At 46.4% G+C, this 21634-nt stretch overlaps 1 protein-coding gene across 1 annotated transcript in view; it reads left to right on the plus strand.

The window, feature by feature from the left end:
* csmd2 (CUB and Sushi multiple domains 2) overlaps positions 1–21634 on the plus strand; it is a 259924-nt gene that overhangs the window by 221043 nt on the left and 17247 nt on the right. Inside the window, exons 47-60 of the mRNA XM_064347643.1 lie at positions 2058–2246; positions 3964–4110; positions 5949–6137; positions 6931–7116; positions 7482–7676; positions 8083–8256; positions 8768–8941; positions 9294–9467; positions 12721–12909; positions 13417–13590; positions 15834–16016; positions 17784–17960; positions 19230–19409; positions 20699–20872. Of these exons, the coding sequence (XP_064203713.1) occupies positions 2058–2246; positions 3964–4110; positions 5949–6137; positions 6931–7116; positions 7482–7676; positions 8083–8256; positions 8768–8941; positions 9294–9467; positions 12721–12909; positions 13417–13590; positions 15834–16016; positions 17784–17960; positions 19230–19409; positions 20699–20872 (2505 nt within the window). The remainder of the gene's footprint in view (positions 1–2057; positions 2247–3963; positions 4111–5948; positions 6138–6930; positions 7117–7481; positions 7677–8082; positions 8257–8767; positions 8942–9293; positions 9468–12720; positions 12910–13416; positions 13591–15833; positions 16017–17783; positions 17961–19229; positions 19410–20698; positions 20873–21634) is intronic.

Below are 21634 nucleotides of genomic sequence, written 5' to 3' on the forward strand. Positions count from 1 at the left end.
CATGACTCTGGGTCTCCATTAGCCTTTTTATGCATTAAAGATAAGCACAAAGGCTAGGCTGCATTTAAACCATACAGTGCCAAATGTCACATGTTGAAGTGTCATCTTTCGGATAGCTGCCCAGAGGTCTTAGCATTGAGACATACCAGACAAACATGTGTTTCTCTTGCGTGATGCCCCATGAAAGAGAAACACATGTTTGTCTGGTATGTCTCAATGCTAAGACCTCTGGGCAGTTATGCATATACAAGTATTGTCTTGCCCTTGAGCTGACCCCACCTGTTATTAAAAAGTGAAAAAAAAGTCCAAAGAGAGTTGGCCACAAAGTTTACTATACTGCTGATGCAGTTTATCTCTGGGTATGGAAATGATATATCGAGGCCATTTCCACATTGGGGGCTTTTAGCTGAATAATTAAAAGGCCTGTCAGTTGCTAATATCCAGTCATAAAAACTATGATGAAATAGCTATCTGTAAAACTGTGGACACCACCTTCAGTTAATAATCTTGCCTGATGGTAAGGTGTCAGATTCTATACTTTGAGGGGGAAAAATCCAATAAAGGTAATATAAGAACATGGTTTAGTGTGGGAACGTAAGATGCACTCATCGTAAGAGTCTTCATCATTTTTTTTTTCTCTGTTGGGGTTCATAATCCTGTTTTCATTGTTTTTATATAGTACTGATTAAGGAGTGTCACTTTTATGAATCAGCCAGCATTGAGAATGGTATAACATCAAGTGGAGTACCATTGATTTGATTTGAAACTGCATATCAACATCATATCAACTGTCAAGCAGTCACATGACCGAGTAAAAAATGTGTTTCAGGTCTTTCCTCAGTAACCCTGGGCTTAGATGAAGTCCCCATGTCTGTATGATGGTTTAGATGGGAATAGGTGTGTGCATGTGTGTGTGCGAGTGTGTATATTTGGAGGGTTGGGCCAGTGATCTTTGGTGGATGGATGGGGAATGACAGACTTAACTGTGGATGTGAAAAGAAAATATGGAAAGAAAATTAGTGAGATACGACAGGAAACAGGCAAGGACTTTTAAGGAAAAGGAAAAAAATATATATACAGTATATATGTGTGTGTGTGTGTGTGTGTGTGTCAGTGTATATATAGTACATATATACATATTTATAAACAAAACAAAGATAGCGGGTGACTAAACGCTATCAGATGTGTCTTTGTCTCATTATTGTTGCTTCAGCGGCACAGCTGTCAGTTTGTGTACATATTGACTGATTCCGCTTGGTGCCGTTTTCATGCGACCGAGGTCAGTCTAATTAGAATCCGTGTTTCTGGGAACTCGCGTCAAATCGGATCTGTATCCTCAGGGTATGAGAGCTGCTTAATGTGTTTTGCTTCAGATGCACCACTTTTCTTTTTTTTTCCAAGGCTACGGCAAAAATGCTAAATGTGTAAATGCACAGAACCAGGCTTGTGACTCCACAGAAATTAAAGATCGCATATGGCCTTGTACTTTCCTTCTCTCTTTTGCTCTTTGGACATCGCGGCTGCGGCTGAACTAGAGACAGGCTTCTGAGACAGGTGGGCTACAGAGCGGTCTGATAATTCAAGGGGAAAATGTTGAGAATGTCACAGAAACTCCAGAGAGGAATACAAATGATGTCAGAAGACCTGAAGTCTTTTTGCTGTATATTAAGCACATGCACCTCAGGGCTGGGAACAGTACCGTGCATTAGTATCTCTGAGCTGTGTATGAAGCAGCCCGGAGTTGAATTCTATCATCTTTTGGCTATCTCTTTGCTCCCCATTACATGTTTGATTTACAGATTTAAATATCCATGGAAATGACATAGCTTGAGTTACTTCTCATACTGCACATTTTTGGGGCTACTTTTATCAACTAAATCTCCAGTGACGGGACCACACCTCTGGGCACTTTTCTATACTGTAATTTGTCCGATATTAGCAGTCTCCCCATCTCCTCCAGGAAGCTTATGCAAAAACCCAGTTGGTTGCTGAATTTATGGGTCACTTTACTGTTGATAGGCCTTGTAAGGATGTCTTATTTCTCTCCTCTCCTCCAGTGACATGTCCCATGAACGAGGTGCTGACAGATTCTACGGGCGTGATCATGAGCCAGACGACGGGTGGAGGGTTTCCTCACTTTGAGACCTGCTCCTGGGTTGTGAAGGTGGAGCCAGGCTACAACATCTCCCTCACCATCGAGCACTTCCAGACAAACAGGCAGTTTGATGAGCTGGAGGTCTTTGATGGTGAGCACACTGTATTATGTGTGGCTTTTGAGTTACCATAGGCAGAATAAGGGGTACAAAAATAGGGGATTTTCTGCATGGAACTGCACTTTCATCTCTTTCTCCATGCTTCTATTCTATTCTGTCTCATGGCCTCTTCCAGAACTCTTCCCTCCCATGCTCTCTCTCTCTCTCTCTCTCTCTCTCTCTCTCTCTCTCTCTCTCTCTCTCTCTCTCTCTCTCTCGTGTGTGAATGTGTTTCTATTCTGCATGGTGTAAGGTCTCTTGCTGAAATAGCAAGCCACAGGAGACGCGCCGCATATAAATATTTCAAACCCGGTAATCGATAAATAAACAAGACAGAGTAACAGCGACAATGAAAGCCTACAAGTCGTGGCACAATGTCAGAGACAACGGGATTAATTCCCACGTCTCCCACCCCTGCTCCGGATTACTGACAGTCATATTGAAATGTGTCTAGGTGAATCAAGGGGAAGAGAGTCAGAGCACCAGGTTAGAGTGAGAAGAGATGAAGTGGGTTTATCTGAATCATGATGACAGGTTCCTTAGGGACATATAGAGGTCACTCTGCATGTGTGTGTGCGTGTAACAGGGGAAGGGGGGTGCAGGGGGTGAGCTGTGGAAAATTGCTTTGTCTTGTCTGGGACAAAGAAGGACCATGATGAGGTCACTCAGAGCAGATGGGTCAATGATCTTTCATTTAATAAAAGATTGGAAATGTGAACCGGGAGCCAAAGGTCGCCCTCTCCAATTGCCTCACCAAAGGATATTTTGGCTGCGTTACATACTGGGGTCGCATCTGAATTGGAAAAAGGTATTTTCACGGCCTTTAACCAATAGGGAGAATAAATTGTGCTAATTATCTTTGCATTTTTGATGTCAAATGAATTCTGAAAGTTTTTTTTAAGTGCATTTTGGGAATAAATTGAAGCCAGAGCTGAGACAGAGAGTCTCATTCATGCTGGCGCAATTCATAACTTAGAGTGTGATTCCCTCTTTGATAAAGCACCTCTGCTGAAGTGTGCTTCTCCGTGTAATTTGGGCTCAGTTTGAGATTTACCCCTCTCTGCATGCCTCCACACTGTCATGCGCAAGTGTGTCTGATTACCCCTTTTTATCACGATCAACCAACAGGCAGCAGAACAGCCGTCTGCTTCTCACGTTCGGCTACACCGAGCCAAGCTCGCTTCAGGAGATGTTTCTCCTTCAAAACGCCGTTGAACGCCCCACCCCGGCTACAGTCTCTGCATGAGCTGCTAGCATGGGACTTACCCCTGCCCTAGCTGTGTGTTTGCCTGGAGCATTGGGCCGTACTGTCGAACGCTCAAACACGCTGTCACACTGAGTATATGAAATGCAAGCAATATATTGCATCATATTTTGTATTCTTGCTTTCTTGGGCCTATTAGAATTTGAAACACTGATTTAGAAATAACATGGTGGATATGCATTACATTACATTCACGTAGGCCGGTCTGTTGATATTTTGAAGTCTAAACAGAATGATCCCTTGAGCTGCCCGAAAGGCTAAAGCCAAGGATTCAAATTTGATGCATTCACCTTCTGTTGAATTTGGAGATATTCAGTCTGGGCTTGTAGGGGTAAGGTGCCATTGAGGTGAGATTCTGTTAGGGTTCGGTGGGACTTTGGTGTATAACTTAATCACAGTCTTCTCATAAAAATGCTCCAACATGAAGGACTGTTCTGTCTGCCACAGGTCCCTCTAGGCAAAACCCACTTCTCATCACGCTGAGTGGAAACTACTCCTCCCCCCTCACCATCACCAGCTCCTCCAATAAGGTCTACCTGCATTGGTCCTCTGACCACGCCTCCAGCCAAAAGGGTTTCCGGATTCGCTACTCAGGTGAGCAGCCGACTGTGATGTAACAGTATCTCTCAAATAATGATTCTCAAACTTTAAAAAAAAAAAAAAAAAAAAATAGACATATCTTGCTACTGTCTTGATCTCAAAATATATGGCATGGCAGAAGTTCCTAATTTTCCATGTTCCACTTATGAACAATGGACTTTTGGAATGACAAATCTCCCCACTTGTGTCCTAGTTTCCCCTGGCCAGCTGTTCGGTCAGTATTATTTATTTATTTATTTGTGGAGGTATTTTTTTAGCATTGCATAAGTGACAGACTGGGTTAGCGGAATCAGCGCCCAGGTACTTCTCATCAGTATGGACCCCCCTCCTGTATGCAATACCTTTGTGGGGGAGAGACAGATGGCGAGACAGATTCAAAGCTTTGTACTGTCTTCTTTATCAATCCATCTTTTATCTCCTCGAGTCGCCTCCCTCCATCCCGAAGTGCCGCCTGCCGCCTGCCTGCTCATCCAGGCCACTTGTCATATCTTCCCTTCCTGTCTTACCTGTGTATTTAACAAGTAAAACCAAGAATTTCTCCTTGCCTTAAATGGCATGTAATGTTAACATTTTCCACAGTTCGACAAACTCAAAGTAGACAGCCATACGCTTTGTAACCTTTGTAACCAATTTTTTTTTTTGATTGAGAGGAAGCTAGGATGAGACAGAGAGGTGTGCAGAAAGAGGGGTGGTTTTGAACATTGCTTTTTCCAAATGAATGACCTCACTGTTTAAGGCCCTTGCACCTCGCACCACTCCTCCACAACTTTGCCAACAAACTGAAGCTCTTAAGCTCTGACATTATTGTATTTAAACCAAAGGAACTATTAAACACCGTTCGTACATGACAAGCTTTGAGTTTTACCATATCTGGTAAATGTTAAATGCCAGTTGACTAGTTTTTATGGCAGTAGCCTAGTTTTAGAAAGAGGTGCCCCCATATAGTGAGACACATTAGCATATAGATTCTGGTGTCCACGAATAGCCTGTTTTCCACAAATGGCAGTGTTTACTTGTGCTTTTAGCAATTAAATGCCAGGGCTATGATTTGAAGTTTTACAGTAGGTATACATACAGTGTACAAGTGTAACTTTTTTATGCAGTGTTTCCCTTATCAGATTTTTTGGAGGGCGGAAAGGCATAACTCTAATAGAAAATTGTCATAGACGGATCCGGCATTTAGGTCAAATTATCATTTTTATAGAGAGGTAATGTACGGGCCTTGATCAAACAGAATGGGTGAAGCACAATTATTTCCCCTTCATGTTCTCATCTTATCTTGTGTCGGCTCAATTTCACTTCCTGTCATCAATCCTTGTGCTGGTTCCCATGTATAAACCTAATCTGAACAATATTCTTATTTACACTGACCCATTTCCGACCAAGCATACTGAAGGATATCGAGACTTACTTTCGGTACTGAAAAGGAGAAAACATACATTTGGTTCTTTTCATTGAAATGCTTTCCCATAATTGAATTGTGTTTGTATTATGTGTAGCCAAATGTTTAACAACCACAAACAAATACATTTTGCCTCCCATTACAAATCCATACATTTTTAAATACCTTTAGCATCGTATTTTCCCTCCAAAGCAGTATTTCTGGTTTACAGCCAGGTTACGCTCTTTTGAATCTATAGAGGTTTTTTATTGTGTAGCATTTAATTTTAAAATGATTCTGAGCATTTAAAAAATACAGACCTTCCGCTTGAAATCGGCTCACGAGAAGCAGGGGGAAAAAACAAATAAATAAATAAGGTGTTTAATTTGCTTTTTTTTATCGCAGCTTATCCATGTGACAAATTCTTACTGCGGTGTCCTTATTCTTTCAGCCTCCTACTGCAGCCCGCCCAACGCCCCCGCCAACGGCTCGGTCCACAGCCAGACGGGCACCAAGCTGGGCAGCACCCTGCGCTTCAGCTGCGACCAGGGCTTCCGCCTCATTGGCCAGAGCAGCGCCACCTGTACCCGCACCCCTCTGGGCCTGTACCAGTGGAACGCCCCGGTCCCGCTCTGCCAAGGTGAGAGCACGCGCCCGCGCCACTGCGCCGTAGGTTCGCGGGGAGGGCGTCTGCCGCCCAGGAGACGCCGACTGGCACCGCTCCAGGACGCGTGCTGCGTGCGTCGCTTTTCTCCCTACTTCCTGCCGGGCCCCTGTTGGTTTGTAATGCATTTATTTCCGAGACGCTGTTTTTCCCTCAACGGTGTGCGCTAAGTGAAAGATTTGCCATTAAGCATTTAATGTTTCACAGTTGTGCCAGGTTTTAAAATGTATTTTATTTTATTTATTTTTTTTCTGCTTTGTGTTCCTTCGTTGCAACTGGTGTGTTTAGTGTGGAGTGCTTTTTACTGAATTTTCAAAGGTGTTGAATGGATGGGAAATGGCTTTGCCCCTGGGACTGTATTAATGGTGCCTCTAAGTGCAGAGATTGTGACAGTCAAAATGTACTTAAAGTCTCGCTCCTTCTGCACTTTAAGTTGTGCAACATCGCATTTTTATTTATTTATTTCGCTTTGCAGACAGTATAGTCCTGGAGTGCTTGCAGGTTTTTTTTTTCTTTTACAGTGACTGACCTTTATAGACAGTCGAGCCTTGGCTTTAGTCAAACAACTACCTTGCTGAAGGGCTGAGCAATGGTATCCCATGGTCCACTGGCAAAGGGTGCTCACCGCTGCTTTATCCCATGCCTCCATCTCTCAGCCCCCTGTGTGACAATAACACAGTACAGCTGACCCTTGCTAAAGCGTGTGAGATTATTGTATTTGGTGATAGTGTCATTGCTTCTGACTGTGACCTGTGTCACCGTTTCGCAGTGGTGTCCTGTGGCATCCCAGCGTCTCCTGTAAATGGTACCGTAACGGGTCGGGATTACACCTTGGGCTCCAGGGCCATCTATCAGTGTAACCCCGGCTTCCAGCTGCCAGCCTCCCACGCCGTGTCCATCATCTGCCAGGAGAACGGGAGGTGGACCCCCCCTGACACTCCGCCCCGCTGCACGCGTGAGTCCGGGCTCTCGGGTTTGTTTGGCTGGAAGAGGGTTTGGCTATCTGGTGAGATAACGGACAGTGTAGCCATAATGTTAATAGCATAGGTCACTTCATTCTAGGCTATCTTTCTCAGAATTTTTTTCATATATTTGAAAAGTGTGGAAGTCAAGGCATTGCCGCTTCACTGCTTGACGGAAATAATTTGTCCTAAGAATTAAGAGGATTAAATTGGTTCAAGGAGGCATAGTTAAAGCTTAGTGAACGCAGACTGAACACCAATTTTAGGTGAAGAAGTTAGAATTTATTTTTGAATGTTTTTGAATATCCCCTCATGAGACACTTCTTGTCATGACCTATGACCCCTCTTATGCTTCCAGCGGTTACATGCCCCGATCTCGGCCACTCAGCAGTAGACCATGGCAGGTGGAGGCTGATCTTTGGAACGCCGAATCAATATGATGCCATAATGATGCTGATCTGTGACCCCGGCTACTACTACAGGGGTCAGCGAGTCATCCGTTGCCAGGCCAACGGAACTTGGGACTACCCAGATCCTCACCCTGTTTGTGATAGTAAGCACATCCAGCTTTCTACTGGAATTACACTTTTCATGTTCTTCTGTCATGATTTTTTTTATTTCTTTTTATTGTTTTATAAGTTTCTATCTGGATAAATGTTTAATTTTTGTTGGGTTTTTTTAATCATTATTAAAGTATATTTTACATTCTGCAATCTTACAGCATAGCACGGCACTGGCATTATTTATTTTGTTCAGCTTTTTTGTTCATCTTTATCAAGGGTGCCAGCAATTTTGGAGGTGACTGTATGCATATTTAAAAGGCGTGTTGTTTTTTATTCGTCTCATTTACTCCCACTCCATGCCTTTCAGTCCCACTGAGATGCCTGCTGAGCGGCTCACGGGGTTGATGTGAGAGGGAATCCGTTGTGCTCTGTGAAAGAAATGTCTCTTTCTCACAGTTATTTCCTGTGGGGAGCTGGGCACCCCTCCAAACGGGAATAAGATCGGAACCCTGACCGTGTACGGGGCCACGGCCATCTTCTCCTGCAACACGGGATACACGCTGGTGGGCTCCAGGGTCAGGGAGTGCATGTCCAATGGGCTCTGGAGCGGAACTCAGGTCCAGTGTCTTGGTAAGTCAATCAAAGTCAGGCCGTAGTCAACCCCCCCCCCCCCACCCCCCCTCGCCCATACACACAGACACACACATGCTCTCTCTCTCTCTGTCTCTCTCTCTTTTTTCTCTCTCTCTCTCCTTCCCTCTCCCAGGCTTTTTTTGTCCAGTCTACTTTTTTCTCTTGGTTGCATTCTCTGTAACACTACATTGGTGCTTTTGAGGTGCAACCTAGTATGTGCCCACAGCACGTTTGAACTGTTTCTCACACTCCCACTTTATCTCTCTTTGCTCTCTGTATATGTGTGTGACCGTCCGTGTGTTTGTACATGTGCTTGCATGTGTGTGCGTGCGTTTGTGCATGTGTGCGTGTGCGTGTGCGTGCATTTGTGCGTGTGTGTGCGTTTGTGCGTGTGTGTGTGTGTGTGTGTGTTTGTGCATGTGTGTGTGTGCGTGTGTGTGTGTGCGCATGTGTGTGTGTGTGTGCGTTTGTGCGTTTGTGCGTGTGTGTGCATGTTATCTCCATTTAGCTGGGCACTGCGGCACGCCTGAGCCCATCGTGAATGGGCAGGTCATCGGGGAGAACTATAACTACCGAGGCAGCGTGGTGTACCAGTGCAGCCCGGGGTTCCGACTCATCGGCGTGTCTGTGCGGATCTGTGAGCAGGACCACCGCTGGTCCGGGAAGACCCCAGTGTGTGTCCGTGAGTGTCCCTGCATCGCTCCATAAACCAGTCAATCTGCCAATGCATCATTTTTAATATGGCCGACTAAGTGCACCCTGGAATCTTTAGCAAGTATTTTATGGTCAATAATCTAAAGTGCTGCATTTATGTCTCAAAGCACTGCTACAGAAGCATATGGGTATAAAAAGACTATTCTAACCTTTTCAACTTTAACAAAATTATGCAGTATAGTAGAGATTTTATGATAGCTCTGATGGCTTGGGGGGAGAGAATCTATCTGGTTTTGGTTCTGGATTACATATGTCCAAGGGAAACATCTGTGTCATGCTTGCAGTATGCATTTACACATGTATCTTGGTTTTTTACTCAGCAATCACTTGTGGCCACCCGGGAAATCCCACCAACGGCATGACTCAGGGCACTCAGTTCAACCTCAACGACATTGTGCGCTTCATCTGCAACACGGGCTACGTGCTGCAGGGCGCTGGCAAATCTCAGTGCCAGCCCAACGGGCAGTGGAGCAACAGCTTGCCAACATGTAAAAGTAAGTCCAGAGAGGATTTTTATCCCAGGTTCTAGAGCGGTGGCCTGTGTGTGTGCGTGCGTGTGTGCGTGTGTGTGTCTGTGAACGTGCTTGACTCCCAGCTTTACCTGAAAAAACTTCCCACTGTCAAACTGGACGGAATAGTAAAACGCTTGCGGTGCTTTATGTCCTGGAGAGATAAGCCTTGATGGAGCCTTTTAGGGAAATTGAAAGTGAAAGCCGAAAGACAAGGAACAATTCAATTAATAACTCTTTGCCCCTGGTGGCCCGAGGTCGGCGGTTCGGACCCGCACCTCTCGCCGGCGTTGTCAAACCGCCGCTTTGGCTCTCCGGGAAAGACCTGTTCAGTCAGGCGGGGAAGGAGCTGTGCAGTCACAGGACAGGCCCAGGTCTGGCTCCAGTCACGTACGCGGCCCCGCCCGTCAGCCCTTCCGCTCTTTATCTGGAAAATGAAGAATGGGCTGTGAGTGAAAGGTCTTTTAAATTAGCGCGCCGGCTCTGAAAGGTCCTGACGTGCCGCATGTTTGGATTTTCTTAAGCGTGTCAGAGCGCCACTCAGCGCGAGAGAAAAGCGCAGAAAGGCCCTGTCTGCCTTTTGACAGAAAGTGACAGGAAACTGAGGTCAAATACAAACCATCACGCTTTCGCTCTGTTTTTTTTTTGTCGAGATAGCGGAAGAACAATCTGTGAAAAACCCCTTGGTTTTATATTCTGTACCAGATTCTGGCGCAAGCTTACATGGCTATCGAGAGAAGAATAAGACTTTTTTTTTTGGTGCTTTGGTTTAATGGCAGCGTCACATTAACAGTTACCCCAGCGCTATGCAAATTGCGTTGAGAGAAAGGCTCACTGAAGCGTAGAGACATAAGTGGGGGATTCAAGCACTGTTCGTCAGCTCGATTTATGTTTTCAGTTATTTATTTATTTTTTGGCCTTAATTACAATGTTTAAGACGTTTATTTCTAATGCGTGTTTACCCTCTCGAAGTACCCTCATAATATCGACTGTCGCCTGCCCACTGCACCCGGTCATTAAAAGCCTCTTTTAGGAAATCACAAAACCGGCACAGATACATCTAGCGGTGGCAGAAAACGGGGCGTTAAACAGAGAACGCACGGCCGCATCAATAATTCAGACGGCCCCCCGCGCACCCCGTCTAATCAGAGACGATTCTGCTGGGAGCGCGGCTTCCGCATCTCTAAAAACAGCCGGCAGGCCCTTCGGGAGCGGGAAATGCAGGGGACTCGGGGCCGCGGAAACGCGAGGCCATTATCGTAGCGTCTCCGCGGGCTCCGGTCCTAGCTCTCCCCTCCGCTCGTAGAGAGGACAGGCCGCTCTCTTTCGCTATGGGGTGCTCGGAACGAAGCTGGGCGTCTGGCGCGAGGCTATCGGCAGGCGTGCGGGACGAGACTGTACGCATGTTTGTATTTTAGGTTTGCGCCGCAAGTCGCAAACGAGCGTGCCGAGGGCCGGCGACACGGACGCCGATGTATTAAGTGTTTGGGGCTGATTTAGCTGTTTGGCTGCCTTTTTAAAGTGACTCAGTGACTCCTGGTGCTGTTAAAAGCATCAGCATACAGTGTCTCTCTCACAGTTTACGGCTTTGGCAAACGGAGCGCACTGGAGTGGCGCGTTCTCACAGACAGCGCAAAGTAGAAGCTCTGCCGTGAGTGCGCTCAGCCCAGTGTGCCAAACGGCCCAGGCCTCGGCCTAATGGCACTGCACACTCGCTCTCAGGAGGACGCGGCCGTGTCGCCGCGCGCACGGGCTGTTCGGCAGCTCCCAAAGAGGCGTGATCGCTGTCTTCGGCGCCATTAACTTTACAGCAAACCGAGCCCGGCGCAAGCCCCCGCCCCGTCTGCGTCTTGCACGCTTTCGAAAAGCGACTCCTCTGACGGCGGGGAGCGCCTCTCTCTCTCGCCGAACCGCGCCCCGACCGCGGGGCCGCCGCTCGCTCTCAGGAAGGGGCGTCCCGCCACGAGAAAAGGCCCATCTGTCTCCCCCGTTCGGATCTCCATCATCTTGTCAATAAAATACAAATAGCCAGAGTCCCCCCGCTGAGGAAAGTATACCGCGGATGGGTTATTGATAACATCTGTCACCGATTTTAATGCGCGCCGCGCCGCTGGGGCTTGTTCCTCTCCCGCACATCCTGATCCGCGGTTCGGGAGCTTTTTATCCCAGATTGATTGGGAGACGGGGCTGATGCCATCTGACGCGCCGTTGCCTGGCACCGCCGCCCCGCGCGAGGATTGATTAGGCGCAAACAGACAGCTAATTTCTGCCCCGATCCTCCATCTCTCTCCCACCTGGCATTAAGCTGACACCCGGGCTTCTCTGTCATGCCCGCCGTTACCCGTAGACTGCTCCTTCGCTCAAAACACAGCCTCTCGTCAATGCTTCAGGGACAGGGAAACCATTTTGCGCGTCAGTTTTATTTCCATTTTTCTTGATGTTATGTAGATTGGCAATTTGGCTTTCAAGTCGTTGCTGCAAATGATGTTTGTTTCCACTTTTCTGTCTTTCTGTTTTTATTGCCTGAAGAACGTTTCATTTTATTGTTTGTTCATAATTGATGTTGAAGTTTTGGACTTGATCATCTAACACACACAAGAGAAACCATTAGAAGAAATACAAACATATTACATGGCAAAGCAAATAGCTTCTGAGGAAGTGGTGGGGAAATGCTAATCCTAATTACCATTAAATGCAGCCCCACTTAGGACTACTGCATATAAATCTACATGTACTAATCAATAAATGGATATGTCAATGTAAATGGTGTGGTGGCTAGTATAGTCATAGCAGAGTCTACCAATTCTTTTGGAATTCTGCCCGAGGAAAAGAACACCTTTAGTTGATAGAAGTGTTAAACAGCCATCATTCTAGAATATTCTACAAATGCACAATTGATTTCTGTTATGTGACATAAATAGTAGGGTATATAGTTTTCATCTTGAAGGACACCCCTAAAAAAGGTGTACTTTACTAAAAACAAAATGTATTAGTTCCTTGTGTCAGAATGAAAAGGAAATGAAAATGCGATAAATGGCAGCGTAAGAATTCCTTCAAACCACATTTCTGTATACATAAATATACACGGGCAAACATGCCTGTATGCATACACAAAATGCCTAATATGTCCATGTTGCAAATTTCAACAGCACAGTGATTTTGGATCAATTGTCAGCTAAACACTATCAGCACATTTTGCCCTTGAGCGTGATGTTGTGGTCCTGCCCCTTCCCCACAGTTGTGAACTGTACTGACCCCGGCCACGTGGAGAACAGCGTTCGGCAGGTCATACCCAGTGGCCCCCACCGCTTCAGCTTCCAGACCACCGTGTCCTACAGCTGTAATCCCGGCTACTACCTTCTGGGCACTGGCGCACTGGCCTGCCAAGGGGACGGAACATGGGATCGCTCCCTCCCCAAGTGCCTATGTGAGTCCGTCCCTGCTTAACGTCCCGCCAAACATTTTCCTCCAAACATTGTTCCCACGCAGCCACACGGTGTTGTTTTTCTGTCGCTCTCATTGTGACTATGTTTAAGGACTTAAGGTTGCGTCACCTAGCAACATTTTTTCGACTTCACTGAGACATGTTCTTCAAAACATGTTTTCTTTTTCTTTTAGTGAGTCATTCCTCCATTGTCCCTTCTTGTACAAGTATGTAATTATAAATCTGATAAAGAACCTAAAGAAACACTTCTACATTTGTTTAAGGATTTCCTGAATGTTAAGATTAAACTACATGAACCCGCTGTGTGTGTACCCTCCGCTCTCTCACAATATCTCTCTTTGCTTTTGCCTACAAAGTGAAACGACAGACAACCTGTCAGCACTTAGGGCATTCAGATAGTCACGTTCATGTTCGGTCACATCTTCCTCTTCTCTACCGCCCTCTTTCCCTCTTTCTCTCCCTCTCTCCCTCTTTCTCTCTGTCTGTCAGTGACTCTGTGCGATCGCCCCAGCATGCCCCCCTACGCCCAGATTTCGGGGGATCGGCGCACCGTGGGCGCGGTGATCCGGTTCAGCTGCATCGGACAGCGCTCCGTTGTGGGGAACACCACGCGGATGTGCCAGCTGGACGGGCACTGGAGCGGGTCGCTGCCACATTGCTCCGGTAAATTTTCTTTTAGCAGGCTGCTCTCCATTACGCGCTTACCGTAGCTATTTAGGTAAGGGGACCTCGGGCCAGAGATACGTCCACAGTTATCAATAACGTTCGCGCCTTCCTTGAGAGGAAGCATTTCGTTTGTTTTTTTTTAAATTGGCAGATTTAGATTGGCTGTGCTGATCCAAACAAACACTTTCCTTGATTTTTATTTTGCTAAGCTAATTTGCCTCACGTAGCTCGAGGGCGCAGCTGCTGTTTTCTTTGCGTTTTCTTCCTGAAATGGTGTTTTAGCATCAGGTGCATTCGGCTGTACCTGGAAAGCAATGAATATTTCGTGAGATTATTTTGTGCGCTCCGACTGTTGCCCCCGGCTTCATTTGTCCAATTACAGCATGTAATCATCTCTATACTCGGGGTTTAAACCCAGACCCAGGATCCTGGAGCCTTTTTAATTTATTCATTCAATCATTCTGCTTTCCCTATAAAAAGCAGTACAGGAAACTGGGAGTTTATGAGCAGCCATAAGGTATTGCAGGCTATCATGTCAGACCATCTGCATGGTCTGAAAAAAGAACACTATATTCACTGACAGAATTTTAAAAAAAAATGTATTCATAGCAAATGTGCATCCTAGGGCTGATTGAATACCTGGATGGTTTGAGTAATTAGGAGCAGGGATTATTGAAGAAGAAATTTAAAATTGCGTCTACTGTGTACTGTACATCCGACAGTCCCTAGTCTCAAACAGAATAAGGCAGTACTCTCTCTGGTAGCTGCAAAACCGACTGTATTTATGTCTTGTGATTAAGGGGATAAGTTATTAACACTTTGAAAATCAGACTTGGATTATTAACTTTCCTCAAGTGCTCCCAAGGCTCTCGCCTATATCCGGTTCCTCGTCATAACCACATAACCAGAAACCGCTTTGTACGCCCTAACTTCTAATCCACCTGACTGCCTCTTTAGTATAAAGGAGACTGATATTCATCTTACTGTGAAGTACCAGTGTGCAGTGACTTAGAGAGCCAAGCCAGCGCCTCAAGGGCAAATGCTGTGTCCTCCATCAACTGGCTTTAATCTCCTCATATCGTTTCCTGTTAAATGCACTCCCACACACTCTGCGGGTTATGAGGTGCCGTGTCCGTTGTTAAGACATCTCTGTACTGGAGCCTGTCATAGGTGGGGGATGGGAGGAAGGGGGTGGGTGAGGAACTCAGCCCAGTTGTAAAAACCTCCAACTGACACTTTAATGCCGCAATTCATGACATTCATATTTTTATGCTTTGGGTTTTCTCCGGCACCGTAACGGAGAGAAGTGTTAAAGACATTCTCTTTTACGATGCTGCTTTTCCTCTAAAACCCGTAAACACCATTAATGTATGGCCTGACCCTGAAGAAGACAGAAGCGTTAGAAAAAATACAAGAGGCTTAAATGTTTCATTGTGGGGCTTTTAATAGCAGCAAGAGATTGCCGTGGGCGTTGAGCTAGAGGGCCAGAAAGCATCAAGTTTCTGCAAAGCCATGTAATTAAAACTGAATCTGGCTGCATATAAATTCTGTTGCATTATTGTAGCTAAAGACAAACCCTGCAGTGAAAGAGAAATGCCGGCGTTTGTCTACTAATCTAGGATTATATGAGTTGCCTACATTATCAATCAGTCAATGGGGGATTTTTCTTGTCTCCGAGGACCAATTCGGTTTCAGCCAAGTTTAAATGGGCGCTTGAAAATACACGAGGTAGAACAAAATGGCTGGTTATGACGGGTCTTTGTGCTGTATGTGTGCCATTGCAGTAAGGTTGTGTGGTGACGTGTGGTCTGAGTGCGTGCTCTGGCCTGTGTTCCCTGAGTGCCTGTGTGCTCTGAGTGCCTGTGTGCCCTGAACGCCTGTGTGCCCTGAACACCTGTGTGCTGAGCCGTGTTCCTGACGCTGGGCCTGAACACCTGTGTCCTGAGCGCCTGTGTTCCCTGAACACCTGTGTGCTCTGAGCGCCTGTGTTCCCTGAGCGCCTGTGTTCCCTGAACACCTGTGTGCTCTGAGCGCCTGTGTTCCCTGAGCGCCTGTGTCTGAACCCGTGTCCTGAGGCCTGTGTTCCGAGCGCCTGTGTTCCCTGACACCTGTGTGCTCTGAGCGCCTGTGTCCTGAGCCGTGCCTGAATGTGCCTGACGCCTGTGCCCTGAGTGCGGGCTCGATGCCTGTGTGCCCTGAACGCCTGTGTGCCCTGAGCGCCTGTGTGCTCGTCTCTCCAGGAGAGTCCCTGGGCCTTTGCGGAGACCCCGGGGTGCCTGTGCACGGTATCCGCCTGGGAGAGGAGTTCTCCGTGAGCAGCGTGGTGCGCTTCAGCTGCGAGCCCGGATACGCGCTGAAGGGATCGTCAGAGAGGTCCTGCCTGGCCAATGGGACGTGGACGGGGACTCAACCTGAATGCCATGGTAAAACCGGATGAGAAGCAGAGCTTGGGTTGGGAGGGTGTTTAATATGTGAAAAGGATGGAAGTGGGTTTTCAAAAGACAGGCATACACACACATGCAAGAACACGCACACGCACACACACACACACACACGCATGCATGTTGTACTGTACAGTGCCTCAAGCTGTTTTTCGTCCATCGTAAGTGTCAGATTGAGATTTCTTCAGGGTGGTTACTACTTCTCACAGAATCCCACAGCCAAAAATCCCTCTGTCTTTCTATCACTCACCACTGCGGTGGTACCTTTTTGTGAATCTCTTTTCCTTCGCATGTCACCGGTGTATCACCTGAGGTGTGCATCTGTTTTGGTTCTTTTTCCTCCCCTGCCTAACAGCCGCTGAACTCTTTTTTTGTCCCTGCGAGAAGTCTGCCCTGCGCCTTGATGGTTTCTCTCAGTTGTTGTATTACCATTCCTCTCATGTGCAGGTGCAAGCGGCCAGGAGAACTAAACTGACATCTGCGAGAAGGATGTGTCAGAGGACTGCCTGCTGCTGGGTTAATTACCACCACAGAGAAACTTGCTTTTTTTCCCCTTCTTTTTCCAGATTGACCTGCTTTTCTGCTTCGGTCTTCACCTTAGCAACTAGGAAAAAGTAATCAAATAAAAAAAAAAAACACGAAACAATGCTAGGAATGCTACTGGGATGTGATACGGACTGTGTCTGTGCTTCGGTATCTTTACAGCGCATGCATTTCCATAAATTCGTTCAATTCATCGACCGGAATGCTGTGTTGTTGTTTTGCGTCGGGATGCTGAGCAGCTTCGCGGTGCCTGTGGTTTAATGGGGATTCGAGAACAAAGAGCAAATTGATTTAGCTTTAGCCTCCCGTCCATGAATTTACATTCTGAATGCATTCGGAAATTACATTTGTTAAAAAAATGTCAGCGATAGCCAGGGGGGCCCGCTGACTTTGCCTGCTGTAGGGACTGTTCATACAGTCTTCCAGGAATCCACTAGGGCAGCTGAAGCTGGGGCAAAATAAAGGCGGCGTGTGCTGTATGATGACACAGATGCCCAGTCGCACAGTCTGTCGTGGTGAGGTCACTACCTAGAGCGCGCATTCGTCAGGACGGTACTCTGTCGTGCAGACTGACATGCTTACTGAAGGGCGTGCCCAATATGGAGGCCAGTTGTCCCTCTTGGCCCAAGCGCGGATCGACACCTGTTCATCTGCTTCCTTTTGTGACATTTCGAGCAGAGTTTTCCCAACGCAATTTAATTCCAGTGTCTCCGCCACCGTTCTTGGCTCTCCCCACTCGCGCCGCTCGCTCCGTCTCTCGCCACCGTCCCAGGGGTGGCCACCTGCACCGCGCTGGCACCGGTCACTGAGGCGGCCACAGCTGGTCATTACAGGAGCGTTACCGCGGAGTTAGAGGGAGACGGGAAGCGGCAATAAATATGTCCGTGAATTAAGAGCGGAATGAATGAAGAGCTGGGAGCGAGGGAGAGGGAGAAGGACAGGGAGAGGGAGAAGCGAGGGCTGAGAGCCGCCCCATGAATTATTCAGTTCCCTTTCACCATGCTTGCCTGTCACTGTCCTGCCAAAGGCCTGTGCTTTTTCTCTTCCTGTGACCTTTTGTTTCTTGCTCTGTCTCTTCCCTTTGCCAAGCGCATTCTCACTTTTCTCAGACACTGTCAAGCAGGTGAGGCAAATGCTCTTTTAAAGACTAAGAGCTGATTTCTATCTCTCTCTCTCTCTCTCTCTCTCTCTTTTTCTCTCTCTCAGTGGTGTCCTGTGGAAACCCTGGAACTCCACGTAACGCTCAGGTTCTGTTTCATGACGGCGTAGTGTTCTCCCGCTCCATCACCTACTCCTGCCGCGAGGGTTACTACTCCACTGGACTCCTGACCCGCCACTGCACAGTCAACGGCACCTGGACCGGTACCATGCCAGAGTGCACAGGTACCCATCCCACTGCATTCCTATTTAGATGCAGGTATATTGTAGAACATAGGGAACCACACAGTAATATGTTCAATGGTAAATAAGTTACCAGCGCTATCCTGAAGTGCATAAATATATGCAATTGAACAGAACAGGCCCTACAGTGAAAACACCAATGTAATAACCATAAACCTAGCTTTGTTGCACTGCCCGTTATCGTGACGGTGAATTCCACTAAATCAAACCTGATAACTTCAGCTTGAGGAAAGCTACTTTTGTAAAATAGCTCTTGGCCGAACACCAGCCAATTTCAGCGTAATGATGTGTGTATATATACATATATATATATTTTTTTTATTTTTTTATTTATTTTTTTTTTTACAATGGGTTATAGCATTGTCCTTCATTCTGAATAGGCTCGCATCATAAATAACTGTTGCACATTGCTCCTGAATGTCTACGCTTTAAATAGATTAGCACAAATTGACAAAAAAAAAAGTTACGTCCCACTGACTGCATCAGCGGCATTGTGACACCGGATATTAGAATCTGGGCGCCATGTCCTTGTCTCATTGTGTGGAGCTGGTGCATGAACGCAATCTCGCATGGGCACAAATTTTGATTGTCAGTCGTGCAGGTGTCTCCATGGCCACAGCTGGAACTAGAGGCTTCATTCTCTCTACAAAATGGATGCAGCGATAAGATAAACACAGCCTGGTCTGCTCGCAAATTGAGGGCAGTTGTTCAGAAGACATTTCTGCTCATGTCCAGCCACCTCCGCTCCGAAGCTAGGGGAGAAGGAAAGGGGCGTGTCACAAGACCCCTGGATAAACTGCTTGCTAATTTACTGTTAAATCTGGGGAATCGTTTCGGTTCTACATTGTTAAATTTCGGAGGGATACGAGTTAAAGTGGACCGAAGGGATACGAGACCATGTTCAAAGGGGCTTCGTAATACAGTCCATTAATTTGAAGGCTCCATTTAGAGTAATAAAACTATGTTATATCCATGAATTTGGCTCATGCATCTCATGATGTTTTCTTTTTTGAATGATAAAAGGGTTAGTGAGCATTTAGCGTTTATTGCACTGACATAATACAGTCCAAGAAAGTGTCATAATAGACTCTTGTACTGTATATTTGAAAAATATTACTGCACAAAGCAGCCAAGTCCATTATGATGTCATCAGTCTCCCCACCCACCACAGCATAGGTCTATCTCCATTCTCCCCACCTTGCTCCCCTCATAAGTGCATGTTCCTTCTGCCCATGTTTTTAAATTCAATAGTAATCAACTGTGGGGACCCAGGGGTGCCAGCCAATGGCGTGAGGCTAGGGAACGACTTCATTTACAGCCACACCGTGACGTTCCAATGCTCTCCTGGATACACCATGGACGCCGACCGCGCCTCCAGCCTGGTCTGCACCAAAGACCGCACCTGGAACGGGACCAAGCCCATGTGCAGAGGTACCGTCTCTCCGGCACAGGTCTCTGAGAATTTTTCAAGAACTGCATCCTAATAAGGATGCAAGGCTTGTCAGATCTCAGAGCAGCGCTGTCAAAACCGTTACCTGATAAATGGTCTGATCGTTCGTGTGCGTGCGCAGGGTAGAGGTGATTCTCTGATATGCGTTACTGCTCTGCGTAGAGGGATCACTCTTGAACATCAGAGCTCCTTTGAGGCTCACAACAGCTCCGCATTATATCTGTCTGGCCGCAGTAACAATGTGGCGAAACATAACAAATGGTCCTTAACGAGTTGCAGTTGACATAATGGGCAATGCACACTTCACTGATGACCTGGAGAATCACCACCAGTAGCCCGGAGTCACGGCTTCCCAAACTCCATCCTGGAGCCTGCCTGCACAAGCTGTTCAGCCTTTGGATCCAATTCAGATTCCAGAAACTGTGCCTGCGTTTACACTGCCATGATTTTGTCAGATTGTGAACAGAGTACAGGGTTGGCTCATTAGCTTTGTCTCCCAGCTCTTTCTTTCCCTCAGGCAGGTGTTTAGTTTCGGTGACCAGGTGTCCATGCTTTCAACACGTCGGTCCCTGGCGTGACTCCGCCTGTCTGTCACTCAGTCAATCAGCGAAGCGCCCAACCGAGCAAGCGCAGCCCCTTTCCAAAGGCACTGCCTCAGAGCACGTTCTCCATTTGAGAACTCAACTTATTGATTATTTAAATAAATGTCAATCTGTTTTTATTTATTTATTTATTTATTTGATTTTATGGCACACTGATCTGTTTCTGACATATGCAGCCTTGGAGGACAGATAATTATAAATGGCTGATTAAAATGAGGGATCAATTGACAGCTCATTACTTCTGGGGCCTATCATTACAGTTTTGGTGGCGAGGTGTTTGTAAAGGAGAGGGGGTGGGGGAGGGGTGGTTGAGTATCTCTACAGTGAGTAAGGGTGTTGAATATGATGGTATGGTGTGCAATATACTGTCTCAAGTATACAATATCTATTGACATCAAAAAGTAAATAGTATTTTTGTTGTTGTATTAAAGTAACTTCTGAATAAGCAGCAGGTCATTTGTCTTTTGTAAATCTGAACAGCTAAAACAAGATGCACGTCCACCTGTTTACATTCCAACAAATTGGCCACTAAGAACAGAGTTACCTTTTCTTATCTGTGTATTGGGTAATTCAAATAAAGTATTCATTATATACCACAGTGTTGATGAATGTCTCTTGTGAGCCATTGCTGAATCTTGACGGTGTATGTCTTGCTGTGACCCTCTCAGCCATCGTGTGCGGGTCCCCGCCCCCCATACCGAACGGGAGGGTGGTGGGCACAGACTTCCAGTGGGGTTCCAGCGTGAGCTACGCCTGCATCGAGGGGTACCAGCTGTCCCTGCCCGCCGTGCTCACCTGCCAGGGCAGTGGAAACTGGAGCGGAGAGAGGCCCCAGTGTTTCCGTAAGGCTCCCCCAAACTCTACCTTCCCCCCGCTGCTCCCATGCCCACACACACTGTAAAAAATCCCAAGCTGGCTCAATTTACACTAACGAGTAACCTGGCTATCTTATAATCTTGAGTTAGCCAAACAATGGGTCTTCAGTTCTTTATATTTCTACTGTATGAAGAAGTATGAATAACAGAAGATATGTTGTTCACTTAACTCCAGATTTTAAGACAGCCAGGTTACTTGTTATTTTTAAGTAGAGCCACCTTGAAATTTTTACACTACATACAGACCTCTACTGCACGTACATACTGTCGGTTTCATAGTAGTACACACACCAGTGCACTAGATACAGACATAGACATGTTTGCATCCCTTCTTAAATTTGCATACATACATGTCTATCACCTGTTGTTATTATGTAATTGTAATTCAGCTAATATGTATTCAAGGTTTAAGCTTCAGGTCACAATATCTTCCCTTTGTGTAATAGAATGTATACCTGTACAAAAATGTACAAATTCACAAACCCACTCTTTCTCACTCCTCTCTCTCCCAGCAGAGATGACAAGAAACAACAAAAAATGATTAACACTATGAGCTATACAATTATAACTGACTGGTTTCAAAAAAATCACAAGGTAGCAATCTGTTGGGACAATGTCTAGATATTGCAGTTTGTCAGGATCAGAAAGGGTGACTAATTTGGAATAGTTTTTCTGTTTCCCCCTCAAAGGAAACAAGACCTCTTTGCTTTCGCACGTCCTGTTTTCCTT

The sequence above is a fragment of the Anguilla rostrata genome, chromosome 8 (genome assembly GCF_018555375.3).
Source record: "Anguilla rostrata isolate EN2019 chromosome 8, ASM1855537v3, whole genome shotgun sequence".
In the NCBI taxonomy this organism is placed as follows: Eukaryota; Metazoa; Chordata; class Actinopteri; order Anguilliformes; family Anguillidae; genus Anguilla; species Anguilla rostrata.